Source organism: Caenorhabditis elegans, chromosome X (genome assembly GCF_000002985.6).
Source record: "Caenorhabditis elegans chromosome X".
NCBI lineage: Eukaryota > Metazoa > Nematoda > Chromadorea > Rhabditida > Rhabditidae > Caenorhabditis > Caenorhabditis elegans.
The window spans coordinates 8,636,558-8,653,799 of record NC_003284.9 but is presented as its reverse complement, the minus strand read 5'-3'; the positions used below and the strand labels follow the sequence as shown (position 1 = coordinate 8,653,799).

Sequence of the window (17,242 nt, the reverse complement as noted above, 5' to 3'; positions counted from 1 at the left end):
TTGTTTTACTTCTTTTTTTTTTTAAAAATGGAGCAAGTATCCAACAGCCAGAATTAAAAAATGATAGCCCTTAAAACTATTAATATGTTTCAAGCACTAATCTACGTAGTAGACAGTTATTGTTTGGAATATTAAAACATTTGATTAAATAATTTGAGGCTACACAATAAGTACGCAATTTTTTGTATAACACAAAACACATTATGAATGATTCAAAGGAGCTTCATTATGATTTAAAAGAAAAGCTTGACAGAATAAATGAAATGTCGGCACATGGACCCATACAGTGACGTACAAATACAATTCTATTCGTCTTTTTTTGTTCTACACCTATTTGAAAACGTTCCGGCCACCCACAAACACTCACCTTTTCTACAACGCAGCAGGAGTCGACAAAAGGAGGAAATGAGAATAAGTTTTGGGCAGAATCGCAAAGCTTTGTTATATGAGTAATGAGTGACCAGATATGCAAATGTTTTAAAGCCATTTGGATAACCGATGGCGAGATTTTTACCATATCCGAAACCGATGCAAAAAATGTACAGGATATCTCAAATCAGTGTGGACCTAAAACTTAATTAAGAACATATTTTTGCACGATTGTATAAAATTTAACAAAATTAAAAAGCATAACGTTGGAAACGTCGTGCGAAGATGTACCTGAATTCAGCAGTTGTAACTAGTAAAACGTTTGTTGTGTGTTAGTAGTTTGGCAGCTATTTTGAATATTCTTTTTTTAAACATGTGTGATTACTATATTTAGATTTACAATTAATATTCAAAAAATCAACTGTGTAAAACTAAATGCTACACTAAAATTGTAAATATTTCGTTTACAAACTAAAAGTAGGCATTTCAGAAGATCTTGGTCAGCTAATCTAAAAAAGGACCTGGGACTCTCTTTGTGCCTTGAGGCTACGAAAAAAACTAATACCAACAGATTGGTAGAAGGTTTTCCGAGTGGCCATTTGGTCAGCCGGCTTTTTCCACTCTTCCCGTAACCCGTTAGTGAGAACGAAAATCCGTGGGAACAATTTTTGTTGAGAAAAAAACGTAATTGAAAGGAGATAAAATTGGTGAATTGGTGAAAAGGTTACGTTTTTTTGTCCTGAGTTGAAAAAATTGCATTTTTCAAATTAAATATTAAACGATAACGGATTACGCGCCAAAGTGATGTAGCAGAGAAACTGAGAAGATGAAGACCTAGCGGTAACTTTTCGAGGTAATTCATTTAGACATGTTCGCTCCATTTCGTTTGCGAGATTGTCCTTCAACGGGTCTTTGCCTACCACGGTTCTATTCATTTGAACCCTAACTCAATTTGAAAACATCTTTTGAAAGCAAATTCAGCAGTAACCACGGTTGTGTCAGAGGGTCGGAAGTTGCCGTTTTCAATTCGGCATCTTCACAAACCGGTAGTTGCCGGAGATTAAAATATAGACTTTTGTTCATTTAGAATTATTTTTTGCAAAATTTTCATATTTCAAGCTCAAAATTTCTTGAACCCCATAGGTTTATAAATACTTTTTCTTTACGTAAAAATAAGACGAGCTTTTCTAATTCTGGAAAAATATTTCGGAATCTTAGTAATACTATTTGAAATGGCGGGGATATAATACACAAGTACCAATATTTCGTTTTGTCAAATTTCGATTGCTACCATTGATGGAAAGCAAATTGCATGTCAAGTTATATTTACATAAATAATTTGAATTCAATAACTTGATTTAAAAAAATATTTATCAGCTCATCGAAAGTGATGTATAATAAAACTTCTGAAAGTTGAAAAATGTATAAACTACAAATACATATTACAAGTACATTATAAAATAGAAATCAACTCTAGACATTAAAAAATAGGCACAAATATTTTCAGTTTAAATGTATGGGATTCAAAACGTGTTCCGAAACAGCACAATGCATAAAATAATAAGATATACTTTTTATGAATAAAAATAGCTCAAAAGGTATGGATCATGAAATTACAATTTACCTTGCAAAAGTCGGTTCTCTTAAAATGGTGTTAACTTCATTTAAAAAGACATAGTTCAACTGGCCTATGCCCCTGGGAACATGGGCCAGTTCAACTGTTTCCAACTTTTTTTTTTCCAGTTTGTTCAAATAAAATAAATTTTAGCTTTGTGATTTTATGTCCTAAGTATTAGTGTATTATTGTGATGAAAAAACAATTTCTTGCAATTCTCTAGAGCTCATTTACTCATTGAACGGTTTCGCAAACTTGGGAAATATGTAACTAGTTCAAAGTGATTATTTTAAAAAGAAAATAGAACGACCTGAAAAGTAACAATTTGACAAATTGCTCATTTTAATAATCAGACAACCATCTAAAATTATGATGTCTTCTTCCGGAAGTCTTAGGGTTCCAAATCATTCGTTCGCTAGGAACAACATCATTACCGACAGGAAACACTGCCGAGATGGCTCTACTCTTGTGAAATGGAATGCAAGTTGAGAGATGCAAAAGGAAGGAAACGGGAGATGGAAGAGAGAGGGTAGGATGTCTAAAAGGTGTCCGGAAACTGAACCTCCCTCGCATTTCCAACGTGAAAACAAAAGGTGGCAGAGAGGAAAACTGCAAAGTAGAGAGAGCTTGTTAAACGAGATTTTGTGAAATTGGAATTGTCGCGGGGAAGGTGAAGTAGAAATTTTAAAATTTTAAGAAAAATTGTAAATTTTGAAATTTTTAGAAGTAGAGTACAAGAAAAATGGCGTTTGTTTTAATTTCTTCCACACTATTTTCTCCATCAAGTTTTTTCGGAGTACTCCCAGTTTGATAACGTTTTCTAAATTAGACAAGTTGCAGGAATGAGCAAGAGAATTCGCCGAAGTTTCCTTGATAAGTTTTTAAATTTTTTTTTTAATTCGATCATCTGAGACGGCGATAAAGAACAAAGTTAATTACGAAATAAGATAGTCCGAGAAAAAACCGGAAATTAGTTTCTATTGTATCAGCACTTTTTAATACATATTTTGTTCGTTTATCCCGCCGTATCGTGTGGTCTCGTGGTGTAGTGGTTATCACATCTGTCTAACACACAGAAGGTCGGTGGTTCGAGCCCGCCCGAGATCAGTCTTCTTTTTATAAATCGTTGGTTAAGGCGATAGGCACGAAAATTTGGTGGGCAATTTTTGGATTTATAAACCATTGAAAAAAACACTTAAATAATTAAAATAACACGTGGTACAAGAATATGTTTAAAAATTTCGTATTTAATAAACCAACGAACTAACACTAATAATAAAACAAATTAATTACTCATTCTGCGTTTGAACTATCAAAGTTATTTCTAAGCAAATTTCAATTTATGTAGTGCAAAACTTGAATACTGGGAAATTGTTTTTCTTATCTATTATTAGTAACCAATTATTGACATTGTAGGTTGCTTCCACTTCTGACAAAACACCTAACGGTGGGCATGTTAGACAAAGAAACGAGACGTGGTAATTGACTGAATGTGAGAAGCGTAAGAAATAAAAAGGAAAGAAAATCGGAAAGCGGTTTCCTCAAGTGTGATGAAATTGCAGCAAAAACATTGGCGGAATAAAACACCAAAGTAATTTACTCCAAACCAAACCCGCTAAAAAAAATAAGAAGAAAGATATATACTGGATCGAAAAATACGAGAAAAAAGTGTGAATATACATACATATAGATGTACTTTACATACTTTTTCACTTCTCTTTTCTTCCTTTCAGACGTATTAGGTTAGGTTCGGAGATGTACACCCTCTCTATATCTCTCTATTTATTTTCTTTCTTCTTTGTGAATGAAAGAGCACTGAAAAATGGAAAATGTTCGAATGGTCATGTCTGTTTGCAAATATTCAAATGTGTATATCTTTTTGGGGTGATACTAAATGCATGATGAGATGTAATTATTACATATTTAAAATTCTTGAGTTCAGTGCTTTAGGAATCGAATTCTCGAGTTTTCGCGTGTGTGGGGCAAGGGAAGTATGAGAGAAAAAGTTTCTAAAATTCAGGGTTTACTATCTCACTATGCATTTTTGAGCATCTTGTTTTCGTGTTCGGATTTTCATATTCTAAGATATGTATTAGCTCATTGATTGGCCTAATAATTGGAATACGAGGTCTGTTAGATATTCGAAAACATTGATTATTCATGAAAATAAAAAGTGAAGCTTGAGTGAGAAGTTTATGAGTTTTGACAATCAGTTATTGATTTTGAAAAAGAAAAACTTAAAAAAAGCGAAACACTGCTATATATATTATAAACTTCTTGAAGTGAAGGTCTTGTTAGGTAATAGTCATTATTATTTTTATTTAGTTAGTTATATGTAGAGGTGCCCGGCAATATGCTTTGGAACATGAACATTCTTAGGCATTTCCTGGTCTTTGTTTGAATTTTCTTTAATCTTAAAGTTTTAAAAATTGCTGATATATTATTGCAGTGTTCAGATCCATTTTTACTTCATAAAATTAAATTTAAAGCTTGACAAAATTGCTCATTTAGTATACAGTTTGTGTTTTTGTAATCAGAATTTGGTATTCAGATTCATGTTTTCAAAGAAAAAAGTATTTTGAAGTTTTATTTACTTTTATTCAGAAAAGATAACATTTAGCAAACATTTCCAAAATGATGTATTTTCGGAAATTTTCATATTTGGTAATGGCAGTTTTAACTATTGCTGATCCACAATTTTTGCGCAATCGTAAGAACAATTGAATAGTTCTAAATATGGGATAAGCTAATTTTGAATTCCCTCAACGGTGAATAAATTTTAATCACCGGCATGAATTTTGGTCAAACAAGTGGTGACAAAGTAAATTCAATTTGAAATCAATTTTTCAAATCGTTCAATAAAATATTTTAGCTCTACCGGCTGCAGCTGTTTCTGCACTCGATACTCCTCCCACAGCCACCCTTCCAACATAAAAATGGCAATTAACCATTCTGACCCAATGCGAAGCTTGTCGTAATACACTTAGCGGTGTTCACCAGACAAAGAAAGAAGGCTAAACAACCAACTTCTCAACCTAACCAACCGTATGGAAACTAATTTCTGAGTGCACGCCAGCTAATTTGTAATTTCCACTACTTAGAACAAAATTAAATTGGATTTCGAGCAGGTCTCCTGCTGAATAATTGGGAGATATTGAAAATGGGAGAGTCACCAAGAAACAAACTGAACATTTAGAACAATTTTCTTCCGTGGTTTTGAGAAAAGTTTACAAATACAAAAATTTTTTCAAAATCTAAGATATGTCTTTCAATTCACTGATTAACTAAAGTTTCTGAGTTTATGAGCTCTCAAAAAATTTTTCAAAAAATTTTAAAATTTTATTTTCAATGCCTGAACTGTTTGTGGTTGTGGGCAAAACGATTTTGAGTTATTCTTTAAGATTTCCGATTTTTCAAAAATGAAGGCATTATCTCATAAAAGGCTTGTTTTCTATTTTTTGTAACAATCTTGGATTAGGAATAGCAAATTTTTCAATAGTTGGTTTAATTCTTCCAAACCTATTTATTCAAAATTTAAGGAAAAATCAAATTGTTCTACTGGAAACGACAAAACGGAGAAACTAGTGTAAATATTTGAACTGCGGGATAAAATTTGAATATGAAGAGGAAAAAACCACATCCCGAAAGGATGAGCAAACAAGTTGTAAATCAATCTTTTTTCTGGGGCGCTGACCTAAAAAGTAGATTGCGTAGGGAAATGAATTTACTTACTGCTTTTCACTCATAAAATAAATTTTCGGTTTAACAATACCAAGAAATACTTAAAAACCTACTAAAACATCCGTGTTGACCACAGGTTGACAAATTGAAGAAATACAACTCGAACTCACCGCCGGACGAAACTGACGGACGGACATGCAAGAAAAATAGGTATGTTTCGCAGAAATTAATCATTTCAAGGAGGACAAAGAGTGGATGAAAAACGTGAAAACTTTCAGGGATGAAGGTTGAAAAAAGCTGATTGGTTTGTTTGAATGCAAAAGTTTTTTGTTTCAAAAACTAGTTCCTAATTGATTTTTTAACTTTTTTAGAAAGACAAATGAGTGAGATCTAAAAATGTGTGTTAACAACTGAAATGCATACAGTTATATATTTCATCTCATAGTTTCCAGGAATTACAAAGTCTAATAATTTGAAACACGACATGATTGTCAATCATCTCACCATGCCAAAACACCTTATCTCCTAAAACATGTCCAAAAACTAATGGCACAAGGACAAAATTGCAATAATGGACAACTTTTCGAATTAATATCCGACCAAATGTTAAGAAACCATCAGATCATGATAATGCCTACCGTTTTGACGCGGGAATATCTCGTAGCGAAGACAACTAAATCTCTCTTCGCAGCATGTTCTCTCTGCTGCCGCTATTTTCGCGCCAGAAAGTAGGTATTCTCATGAACTGGTGGTTCCATAATTGTATATTTTCCCGAGACGAGCGCTCCGCAAGAGAGAGAGAGAGACGCAGGGTGTAAAAGCGCATCGATTAATGCGACGCGCGCGGGTCTCACCACGACGAGTGTTCGAAATGAGCGAACCGCCTTTTCTCAAATCATTCTACGTGTATACGGAACTGGTGGTAATTATCGATCGATTTTTGTCGTTTTTATTCGATTTTCGAGTATTTTCGAACTGAAATTCGTATACTTGTACTACTGTATCTATTATGCATCTAGTATTCACTCGTATTCGCGATGTCCGACAATCAGGAGGCAGCGGAAAAAAGATATCAGATTGCTGATTTCAAGGACGAACCGCTATCGCTCGTGAGACCGGAACTGCTCCAAATGATGAAGAAACCGGTGGAAGAAAAAGTACCAGTGCTTTCACAAAAACGATTCCAAATTCAAGGAGACCTTAACACGTCCATCATCAATTGGCTGAAAACCGGCATAGAAGAAGGTGATTTGGAAGGAGCCGCTCAAAGAGCGATCGAGGCGCTGCGTAAGCGCAACGAAGAGCTGAAACTCCTGGAAATGGATCCGAATGCAATGAAAAAAGTCGAACAATTCGAGACTTTGACAGCTATCATGGGATCTTCTTCGTCCACGGATTCAGCGCGTCTAATAGCTATCCTACAACTAACTGCGGCAGACAAGACGTCTCGTAATTCGTCCCAACACCAACCTAAAAAGTGGTTTCGTCCAGCGGGCTCCTTCTACAAGCCGGGAGGAGTTCGCACTTAATTTTTTATAACATAAACAACATAATCTTTTTCCATTCAAAATTCAAAAAGAAACTTCCCATGCCGGGAATCGAACCCGGGCCGCGTGGGTGAAAACCACGAATCCTAACCACTAGACCACATGGGACTACGGCAAAGAGTGAACACTTGGCAGCTACTTTATTGCTGTTCGCACATTCAGCTGCCTGCCGCAAATGATGAAAACCTAATAAACGGACTTGAGTTGGCATAAAGCATTTAGGTAGAAATGAAAGTTTTCGTTTTGGTGAATAATCGATGAGTTAAAGTAGTGCACAAATAAATTGTCATAAATTCAAAAAACTTTGGGGAAAAAATGAACTTGCTATTTGGTGACATTAAATACAAATGAACCGGAAGGAAACTTGAAGCAGTTTTTCCAATGCATAATTCTAGTTTTTTAAATAAATTTTTACAGAGTGTAAAAATAAAGTAGGGAGGAAATGAAACTCTGAAAATGAGTTTGGAAGGTTGAAGGAAATTAAAAATCTGGTGGTTCTCAAAATACTTTTTTGAATAGGTTATCTTCGGAATAACAAACTAACAAATTATATTTGAATATATATCTTCTCTTGTTGTATAGATTCGTAGTTTAAATTCTATTGGTGTATTCAAATTGAATAATAGCATGGCTGTCACAGTTTCAAAAAAATTAAATGATCTACGATAAGTGATTTTTACAGACGCTGTAAGAGTGCAATACCTTTGTTTGATTTCCAGAAATCACGTCCAATTATTTTAACCGTGTGTTCTGAATACCACATTTTTACTGAATGTGTATTTTTATATCCACCCACTCTTGCTCTATAAGCTTATTAGCTGTTTGATCCCCAACGGACCTCGTTCACTGAGAAGATCAACACTGGTAACTCTATGACCTATTCATCTCTTTTTAGCTTCCGAGAACCCTGAATACGTTTTTTCCTTTTCATTTGACATAGTCACCTACTAGCCCTTTTTCTTGCTTCAAAAAGTGCATTTTGTTTCTTCGTTTCCATTTTCATCTTTTTTGAGGTTAGAAATATGTAAATTTCCTTTTACCGCAAATTTCAATTGACCTTTTTATATTACCGCATCTTCGAAGAAAATATTTTGGAACTAGTGGTTTTAAACTGTAGAACCTAGAGTAATTTGCAAAATTAATGTTTTTTTTTCAAAATTTTCAATAATTCGAAATTTATCGAGTCTAAAAATTTTGGAAAAAAAACTCAACATGTGATTATGAAACTAACTTCTACTGTAGTTAGCATTTTTCGTTCTCATTGAAATACAACTTGTTCTCTCCTAAATGAAATTTTACAGATGTTGCACATTCAGTCTTGAAGTTTCCCAATCGGCATTTTTGGCAATTGCCGAAGACTTTGAAAGTCTCAGATTGCGAAACGACAATTGCTTTCCCTATCCATAGTAAGCCTTCAAACTAAGATGACAAAATTTTTGCAAAATTACAATATCTAGAAAAGATGTTTCAAGAGTAAACTTTTATTCTTCTTTTCCATGCCAACGAGTTTTCATTCGGCCAACGGAATCCGATAATTTAAGTGAATAAGCCCCATGTTTGTCAAATAAGTAAAGCTAGATGAGCTCCTGTCCCAGAATTTGACATTATTGAAGGCAAGTGGCCGCTGGCTTTTCTCTCGTCAACCTTCAGAGTCTCTTGGACATTTTTCGCCCCGTCTTCTGCTTCTACTTTCTCCTTCTTCTTCTAGTTTGATGATGCACCGTCGGCTTGTCCCGTTTTTCATCTTCGTGCATTGCATTACCCATTGCGGGGCACTCCCTAGATAGTTCAATCTTCTCCAAATAGAGCTTGGTGGACTCAGTCATTTTATTCGTACTACTTGAGTGTTGAACATACCTCCAATTATATATTTGTTGCACTATTTCCGGTTCGGCTTATCAGATTTTACCCTTACATTCAAATTTGATGTTTGATTTGATTGAATTCGAGTGCCAAAAATATTAAGAAACTAATTGTGATATCAAGTTTTGGTTTAGAAAATTGAAAAAAAGTAGCATAGAGTTTTGTATGGTAGCCTAGGAGTTTTTACATACTTTGTAAAGCATAAAGATATTTCTCGTCAAATTGTTTTTTTCAATTTATGTGAACTTTGTTAACTATTTCTTTGATACTGTTTTTGGTTTTTTTTAAACTCTTTTACGAAAACGGATTTTGTGATATCGCGATGGTAATATAAAGTTACAGTTTTTCTTTAGAGTATCATCACACGCTTTATTTTCCGAATTGAAAATCACAATTAAACACTTCAAGGTGTTTTAAATTTTTTTTAAACACGGTCAAAGATTTGGACAATTGCCAAAATGTAAAACTATCAAATTTTTGAAGAACTTCAAACATTGCTGCGTAAAAACGCATACAATCGTCCAACAATTTTTTTGAAAATGATTTTGATTGGTGAAAACTCGCGATTGGTAGAATCTGATAAATTGCCACTTTTAAAATGTAAACTTTTTTAAAAAATTGCAAAAAAATATTCTGAAAATTTTTACTGAGATTATTGGTCATTTTAGCACCACAAACTTTAAAAATAGTTTAAATTAATTATCATCATCATTTATTTCACAAACTGCAATAACAGAAATGAAATTAAAATTTTATTATTTTTTACGATTAGCACCATTCATGAATTTATTTTTCCATAGCCAAAACAAGTGCACTTTAATAAACTTTAACAAAATTTTGAAAAAAAAAACACATCAAATAAAAGAAACCTGACATCGTAAAAAAAAACTCAAAACAGGCAATACAATATTTTATTTCAAACCATATGGTCAAAGTTATCGTTTTTTGAAAGAAAATTAGTTCGTAAATCTTTTAATAAAACTCAGTTTGAAAAGCAAAGCAGATTTCAGCAGTTTTTGTGTTTTGAACTATCCTCTGCAATTGACTAGAAGAAAAAACTTGAATTTTTGTTCCGCTTGTGGAGATTTTTCAAGTACCTCTCTGTATAAACTAAGAACTCACTGACCAATTTCACCATTTTTTTTTTGCGAAAAACGTTCGTTTTCCTTTTTATGTTTTACTATTGCTATTGATCAGTAAACGTTTTTTTTCGAAAAAAAATTTGAAAAATGATAAATGAAGATCCCTTTTTAGGTGGACGTTATCCAAACTAACCCTCATTTTCGTAGAAAACGAAGTATAGCGAAAAGTATTTTCGTAATTTTTTGTCTACTTCTTCATTGTGTGCTGGTGTCGTCGAAAAAAGAGACTCGTGTGCTCCGTGAGCCTACGCGGTTCATTGGGTTTCTTCCGCTCCTCCTTCTTTGGCCTCCCAAAGAAATTGGCTCAAAAATGGCGCTTGGCACAATTGTTGAAGAGCATTTTCACCACCCACCCCTGCCGACGTCGCCGCTTTCTTGTAAGAAAACAACGCACCCAGAAGCTCCTCCAGTGATACTTCTACCACAGATTGGCACCAATGAAATGACCTTAGGTGAACGTGTGTCCAAAGTAAGTATTTATGATTTCTGTACTTTTTTTTTAACTGATTTACTGTACTATAATTTCAGTTTGTAATTGAAGCACGATGCACAGACAATATTCTCTTTTCCGGAGCGATGGCTGTTGGTGCCTGTGTACTGATTATGCAAAGTTTTCCTATTTTTATGAACAATTGGGTTTTTCTCACAGAACCTCGGGGGATTAATAAAACAAACGAGAATGGTGAACAATTAGTAAGTTTTCATTTACTCCATTATAATAATAACACATTTATATAGAGGTAGAATATTGCCAGTAAAAAAAATTCTAAATATCGTAATAAAACCTATTTTAAAATTTCAAACTGTTTTATTAACAAGAAAAAATGCAACGACTCAGAAAAACGTTTTTCTATAATTTTATTTTTAATTGTTATGCCTTGCTCTTCCAACATTTTTTTCTTTCCTTTTTTTGGGAAAAAAGTCGTAAAACAATTTGGCCGTGTTGGAGAGTTGAACTTACTCTTCCAACATCTTCCAGCATGGAAGAATGTTTCAAATTTCCAAAAACAACTTTTTTTTAGAACATTTAAACTAATTTCCAAAACTTTTGTTGAACATTTGAGAGATTATAAATTATTTTGGAGTTTTTAAGAATGAATACATTTTTGGAACTTAATGCGAGTATATTTCAACAACTTCTTGCAAAGAGTCTCCTCAATGGTAATAATACTTAAAAGTTCTGTTAGATTCTTAAACTGAAATTAAACATTCTGAAGCATGAAAAAACTTAATTTTTCGAATATTCGGAAAATCTGTTGAAATTAGGAATTCTTACAAAAAATCCACAAAAATGACTGAAAGTGACCGTTTTTGAATTTCGCATGTAAATGATTTTATGCGGGAATTCAAATTTAGTCTTCAGATGTTTTTTCAGTAAAAGTGTTTACTTTCACTTTTTAATTTACTTCAAACCATTCATGTGTTTGCAATTAAAAAAAACAGAAAATTATGAAAAATCATAGTTTAAATGTAACCACGTTAACGAATAAAGAATGTGCTAGAATTTTGAAAAGTTACAAGGAATGTCAAAATTTGAAAATCATTTCAAGTTAATTTTTCTTACTGTTACGAAAATCGTAAGATTTTTTTTGACATAGTATGTATTGGAACAGGTACTACTTTTTTTGGTTACTTTCTCATTCACGAAAATACTTATTTGAAGGCTATGTTTGAAATTAAATAAATTATTTATTATACATACATTAGTTTAAACAAAAAATGAGAAATCATTGCGAAAACTGTTAATCATAAAATAAAATCAAAAACAAAGTTTTTAAGTAGATTATTGTAGTTTTTCACTTCAAATGTCAAGAGCAAAGTTGCGATTGTGAAAAAAAAAACTTTTAAAAGTAACTTTCTATGTTAAACTAGCGCAGCGTAGTTGGATAACTTAGGGCTGAAAAACTTTAAAGAAAGTAGACAAATATATATTATACACACTTAATTGAATTACGCTAAAATGTATTAAGAATAATGGTTAAACATTTCAGGAGTCAACATTTCATTACAATACGGGATATTTTCAAATTTGTAGAGTCCATATCAATAATAACTCTGGAATTATTTATGATGAAATTGAAATTCCTCGTGAGTTTTATTTTCTTAAATTTGAAATTGATTTCAACTAAATCCTAATTACAGCATCTGAAAGTGAATACAAATGCTACCTCAACCCATTGCTTTCTCAAGTCGATCTCACTGACATTTCTCTTGCTTCTCTCGCGGTAATTAGTGAGTGCCTGATTCAATTTTAGCTTTTCTTCTCTCTTCGTAACACTACCCTCACCGACGTTCTCCCTTTACGTATAGAAAATGTTCACTTTTCAGTACGGCTAGGCTTACCTGCTCTATTACATGTCAGTGGTGCACTTGTTTGTTGTTTTGCCTTCTTTTTAGGGGTTGTTGGACATATTCGATCTTCGTTTTACACACTATTCTCATCAATTACATATATTTGCGGAAGTAAGTTTTTTCTATTCAAAAAGTATAAAGGTATTTCTGTCGAGGTTTAGAGTCTTAATTTACTATGTTCAACTACTCAAACTCAAAAAAAAAAAATTTACGATATTTGTGAAAGTAAACAATTTTAATTTGCAGTTTAGTCTTACTCAAAATAAGGGGGCTAATTATGTAATTGGTACAGGTATATTTATGAAACTAAAAATATTTCTTCATTAACTTCTTCGTTTAAATAAAACGTGACTGGGAAGAATGTGGCCGCGTGGCGCAATGGATAACGCGTCTGCCTACGGAGCAGAAGATTGTAGGTTCGAATCCTGCCGTGGTCGGAAACTTTTTTAATACTTCAAAAACATTTTAAATTTTATTATTTTTAAAATATGAACTTTATTTTTCACATCCATAAATTTTGACACCTGTAAGAAAAATCTCTAAACTTTGGTATTGTTCACTCGGAAAAACAGCGCGTGCTTTCAAACTGATTTGTCAAAAAAAAAATTTCGTAAGCTTGATGTTTGCTAAGCGTAGAATTATAAAAATATTCTGCGTATGTTCATTTTTTATAAATGGAAAATATAATTGGGAAAAATGCACAAGTAAATCTTTTTAACCTAGGTATTTTTTCAATTTGGATGACGTATTTTTTTTTATTAAAAAAAAATACAAAAATTGTTTTTGTGCGGACCACATTAAAAAACTGTGAATGAAATGTTTCGTTAACAAGCTAATTTTTTAATATGCCTCATTCTATGAACGATTTGTGCACGTGTGAAGGAATTTATTATAATGTTGTTACCGTATATTCTCTATTAGTACGGTAGTCTCTAATAGTGCGGCATCTCTTCTTTTTGGTTGCGAAACCCACCTCAAATATTCGACTACTACAATGGTATCCTTGTTCATTCTTCTTTGATTTCTTTTCGAAGTGACTACCTTCAAAAGTAGTAACCTCAAAGTAAGATGTTATCGCAAACCAGTGCGGCAGTCTCCTGTTGTCCGGCAGTCTTTGATAGTTCACAAGTCCCTGGGAGCCCGGAAAAAGGCACGCCGCACTAATAGAGAATATACGGATGTCTGAAAATTCATTTTCTTCAGTAACTAAGGTTGAAATTTAAATTAAAAACAATACATCGATTTTTTTCAGGTATCATTCTTTGCATCGCTGTTTTAATGGTCGTTTGTGTAGTGGATGACGAGTTAGCACCACGAATGAAACCGAATGCAGCCGGAGAGCCAAGCAAATTCAGTTATACATATGGTAGATTTAACCTTAAAAGAAACCACCAATAATTTTGTTCCAGGACCACCTTTCTTTTCATCTGCACTGTCATTCATACCAGTGCAAATATGCGCATGTCTGCACGCATTTTTATATTTTAGGCGATATCCTTCTGTCGTGGAAAAGTTACAATTCGTCCCTGGATTGGAAGCGAAATGTAAATTTATAAACAAGATAACAACTATTGACACTATTCATTTCAGTACGGCGAGCCCAACTTGATAAAGAGCTCGGAATACCACCGCTTGAAAGTTTTCGAAGGGGTTCACTTGCCTCATATCTTCCAATTCCGAGTTTTTCACAGGGATCGCGGAGAAACTCAAGAAGGTCAAGTCAGGCATCATTTTCGAATCCCAGCCTGTTATTTATGCAAGACGTTTGATCTGTTATCATTTTTACTATCAAAATATATTAAAATTTCTTTCGAACAATTCGTTTTTCTTTTAAAATAAATTTGCTTTTGTCTGACTATTACACTTTGTAGTGTAAAATTTTCTTGATCTCAAATAAAAGACACAAAAAAAGAAGACTGGGTCAAACTAAAATGTGGCCGTGGCGCAATGGATAACGCGTCTGCCTACGGAGCAGAAGATTGTAGGTTCGAATCCTGCCGTGGTCGAAAAGTTTTTGAAAATGATTCGAAAACATTTTAAATTTTATCATTTTTGAAATATGAACTTTATTTAATGCATCTGTAAATTTATGAACTTTATTTTCTATATCTATAAATTTTGGCACGGGTAAGAAAAATTTCGAAACTTTTTGTTTTTTCTAAATTAAAACATTATTCCGCGAATATCACGTCAATTAGTTAGACACCCTCTAAAGTTTAAAATAGGAAAAAGTATTTAGGGGGCACCCGGAGTTGAACCAGGGACCTCTCGATCTGCAGTCGAATGCTCTGCCACTGAGCTATACCCCCACATAAACATAGATATAACGATATAAAGAATTGGTTAATTTGGAAGTGGAGAGATGCGGAGGACACAAGGACAAATACGGGATCACCGTCCCACTGTTGTCTCCCGATCTCGTTTCTCTCTCTGTCTGTGGTCAATTTGTTTGTCCAACTTTGGGATGGCTGTTTAGATACAGGCTTCTCACACAAAGTTCCGAAAATTTTTCCCAAAATGGGCGCATCGTCTGAAGTGTGGGGGTATAGCTCAGTGGCAGAGCATTCGACTGCAGATCGAGAGGTCCCTGGTTCAACTCCGGGTGCCCCCTAAATCTTTTGGTAATCTTTAAAAAAAAACTATTCAAAAACTTAATAATTTTTCCACTTTAAAAAGTGTTATTTTCAAAGTACCACCATCTTTGTTTTATCCCATAGGTTTCAATTACGCGTTTTTTTTTGTTTTCTTAAGACTGTTGAACAGTTTTTGTTATAATCTATTATTAGCTCCTGCATTGCAGCCTCTATGGTATCTATACGTTAATTGACAAAATGTAAGCGATATTGCATTGTATTATTGTTTTTTTCTGATTGGAGCAAAACGTCGATCAGGAGAACAACAAACCTATCAAAAATGCTCAACAAGTTGACTTTGTTGCCGTTTTAGTTGCAATATTGGAACGTGATGTTTGTGTTTGGCGACATTCCTTCTTCATACGGCTACCAGTCAAAAAAAAGTGAAAACAGCACCAGTGGTGCGTAACCAAAAACATTTTCAGCCAGGTTTTTCTAAACACACTTTTCTAGATTCATGAGATCTTACTTGGAGGTAAGATGTTCCTGTTTTGTGTGTGTTTTTTTTCTAATGAGCTATCTTCAAATCTTCTAAACTCTGCTCTGATCTTTGACAAATGAACTCCAGCACTATCAAATAAAGCTAGTTTTATTATTTTTACTTTTCTGATTTTCATCTTCTGCAAGCCAATGATGCCCGTAAAACGACTATCTTTACGAGTTTTTCAATGGGGACTGAGCGCAAATCTACTGGATACTCAGTAACAACCCAAATTTCCTTTCCGCCCACCCGGATATTTAAAAGAGATAAACTGCACCAAAAAATTTATATATTTTTTCAGCTTTGCTCCTGATTTCATTTTTGCATAACTTAAGAATACATGTTTGCAGGTTTCTTGGAAATGCTTACTCAATATTTTTTATAAAATGCCAAAAATTCAAAATCAAATTTAAGAATGAAAAACTGTGGCAAAATAATTTTTCATGCCTTAAATAACTAAAACTTAGATTTCTTCGATTGTTATAAAAAATCCCAAGGAACTTTTTAAAAAGGAACTTTTGTATTTAACTTTTGGCTTTAAGAAATTGAATAATCTTGTCGTATTCCCTTTTTTATTTTTGCACCTCTAATAGTATTTTTTTTATTCCTCTACGGTAACCAACGTCAATCAACAAATCGGAAAAACTGGAAGAAATAAGTCGAATTTGATTAAAAACAAAAAAATATTTGGATGATGCAAAATCCAAAAAAACAATTTGAAATTTTCAAGCTTTTCAATTTCGTTATAAAAATAAGAATTAATCAGTTGAAGACTAATTAAAAACTTAAAACAAATAAGAAACATACGGTATATGTATATTTTAAATTTTGAAAGTTACAGTCTGTTCCAGTTTGCAATTATCATATTGGTCCAAAGTACTTTTTTGAACAGAAAAAAAAGCGCGTTCGTTTGTTTATAATGCGCGTTTTGAAATCCGAGTTGGTTCGACTCAAAGAAAGCAGCTCATTTGTTGGGAAAGGATCTTTCTCATTGGTGCCTATCGTTTTACATCCTCCCCCGTCTTTCTGACTTGCGCGGATTTTTTATTTTCGCTTATAATTCTCGTGTTATTTTTGGGTGACTGAAAATCGATCGTTTTTCATTATTTTCATATTCATCACGGGCAGGAAACATTAACTTTTGGACGTTCACAAAATAAAACTCATGACTTTTTTTAAACAGGTAAATTTCTGTAGGTTTTCATTGTATATTGAGTACTTGTGGGTTTCGTTCACTCGAAAAAGTTTTTGGTTTTTTTAACATGGAATATTTCAAATTCTGCTCGCAAAGGAACATTTCATGTATTACTACTTTACTTTTTATGATAAAAAATAACATTATTAAAAAAAGCCTAAAATCACGTTCCAATTCAAGAAACTTCGAAAACTTTTTGGGGTAACGATCTCCCTGAAAGGCCATCACTTTTCATGGAAAAATACTATAGAGCAAAATTTCTAAAAAATAATGGTCAATCTGTACAAAATAGGTTTTGAAAACTTGGATAACTTATTCTATTTTTAATGGTTATCTCGAACAGTTTATGTGCGCTTCAATTATA

At 33.2% G+C, this 17,242-nt stretch overlaps 2 protein-coding genes and 16 non-coding genes across 18 annotated transcripts; 9 read left to right on the top strand and 9 right to left on the bottom strand.

The window, feature by feature from the left end:
• The first annotated feature begins 879 nt into the window (after window positions 1–879).
• On the top strand, window positions 880–982 carry F12D9.17. The gene has a single exon (NR_071739.1). It is a non-coding gene; the product is annotated as an Unclassified non-coding RNA F12D9.17 (non-coding RNA).
• A 138-nt stretch (window positions 983–1,120) lies between these two features.
• F12D9.14 lies at window positions 1,121–1,318 on the top strand. The gene has a single exon (NR_071737.1). It is a non-coding gene; the product is annotated as an Unclassified non-coding RNA F12D9.14 (non-coding RNA).
• Window positions 1,183–1,318, bottom strand: F12D9.11. Its single transcript, NR_071738.1, has one exon. It is a non-coding gene; the product is annotated as an Unclassified non-coding RNA F12D9.11 (non-coding RNA).
• Window positions 1,319–2,402: 1,084 nt separating this feature from the next.
• On the top strand, window positions 2,403–2,580 carry F12D9.3. The gene has a single exon (NR_071736.1). It is a non-coding gene; the product is annotated as an Unclassified non-coding RNA F12D9.3 (non-coding RNA).
• F12D9.7 lies at window positions 2,403–2,580 on the bottom strand. Its single transcript, NR_071735.1, has one exon. It is a non-coding gene; the product is annotated as an Unclassified non-coding RNA F12D9.7 (non-coding RNA).
• Window positions 2,581–3,015: 435 nt separating this feature from the next.
• On the bottom strand, window positions 3,016–3,102 carry F12D9.5. The gene has a single exon (NR_071734.1). It is a non-coding gene; the product is annotated as an Unclassified non-coding RNA F12D9.5 (non-coding RNA).
• F12D9.t3 lies at window positions 3,019–3,091 on the top strand. The gene has a single exon. It is a non-coding gene; the product is annotated as a tRNA-Val (tRNA).
• A 503-nt stretch (window positions 3,103–3,605) lies between the features above and the next one.
• F12D9.9 lies at window positions 3,606–3,747 on the bottom strand. The gene has a single exon (NR_071733.1). It is a non-coding gene; the product is annotated as an Unclassified non-coding RNA F12D9.9 (non-coding RNA).
• Window positions 3,748–5,011: 1,264 nt separating this feature from the next.
• Window positions 5,012–5,160, bottom strand: F12D9.16. Its single transcript, NR_071732.1, has one exon. It is a non-coding gene; the product is annotated as an Unclassified non-coding RNA F12D9.16 (non-coding RNA).
• A 1,542-nt stretch (window positions 5,161–6,702) lies between these two features.
• F12D9.2 (ATP-dependent protease) lies at window positions 6,703–7,194 on the top strand (the record flags this gene model as incomplete). The annotated part of the gene is made up of 1 exon (NM_077064.1): window positions 6,703–7,194. The coding sequence occupies one exon, from the start codon at window positions 6,703–6,705 to the stop codon at window positions 7,192–7,194; it is 492 nt and encodes a 163-aa protein (NP_509465.1).
• Window positions 7,195–7,248: 54 nt separating this feature from the next.
• On the bottom strand, window positions 7,249–7,320 carry F12D9.t2. The gene has a single exon. It is a non-coding gene; the product is annotated as a tRNA-Glu (tRNA).
• A 2,562-nt stretch (window positions 7,321–9,882) lies between these two features.
• stg-2 (STarGazin (mammalian calcium channel) homolog) lies at window positions 9,883–14,427 on the top strand. Its single transcript, NM_001029385.5, has 8 exons — window positions 9,883–10,686; window positions 10,746–10,910; window positions 12,209–12,305; window positions 12,360–12,449; window positions 12,546–12,680; window positions 13,822–13,935; window positions 13,979–14,113; window positions 14,160–14,427. Exons 1-8 carry the CDS (start codon window positions 10,528–10,530, stop codon window positions 14,336–14,338), a joined length of 1,074 nt encoding a protein of 357 aa, NP_001024556.2. The 5' UTR covers window positions 9,883–10,527; the 3' UTR covers window positions 14,339–14,427.
• F12D9.t4 lies at window positions 12,934–13,006 on the top strand. The gene has a single exon. It is a non-coding gene; the product is annotated as a tRNA-Arg (tRNA).
• A 71-nt stretch (window positions 14,428–14,498) lies between the features above and the next one.
• On the bottom strand, window positions 14,499–14,586 carry F12D9.18. Its single transcript, NR_071731.1, has one exon. It is a non-coding gene; the product is annotated as an Unclassified non-coding RNA F12D9.18 (non-coding RNA).
• On the top strand, window positions 14,505–14,575 carry F12D9.t5. The gene has a single exon. It is a non-coding gene; the product is annotated as a tRNA-Arg (tRNA).
• Window positions 14,587–14,806: 220 nt separating the features above from the next.
• Window positions 14,807–14,878, bottom strand: F12D9.t1. The gene has a single exon. It is a non-coding gene; the product is annotated as a tRNA-Cys (tRNA).
• Window positions 14,879–15,104: 226 nt separating this feature from the next.
• On the bottom strand, window positions 15,105–15,189 carry F12D9.13. Its single transcript, NR_071730.1, has one exon. It is a non-coding gene; the product is annotated as an Unclassified non-coding RNA F12D9.13 (non-coding RNA).
• On the top strand, window positions 15,109–15,180 carry F12D9.t6. The gene has a single exon. It is a non-coding gene; the product is annotated as a tRNA-Cys (tRNA).
• Window positions 15,190–17,242: the final 2,053 nt, after the last annotated feature.

Excerpts from the sequence above, each read along its gene's own strand:
- stg-2 (NM_001029385.5), top strand. The coding sequence starts at position 10,528 with ATGGCGCTTGGCACAATTGTTGAAGAGCATTTTCACCACCCACCCCTG. Across the intron at positions 12,306-12,359 it reads TGATGAAATTGAAATTCCTC|CATCTGAAAGTGAATACAAA; the intron begins GTGAGTTTTATT and ends TCCTAATTACAG. Across the intron at positions 12,681-13,821 it reads AATTACATATATTTGCGGAA|GTATCATTCTTTGCATCGCT; the intron begins GTAAGTTTTTTC and ends GATTTTTTTCAG.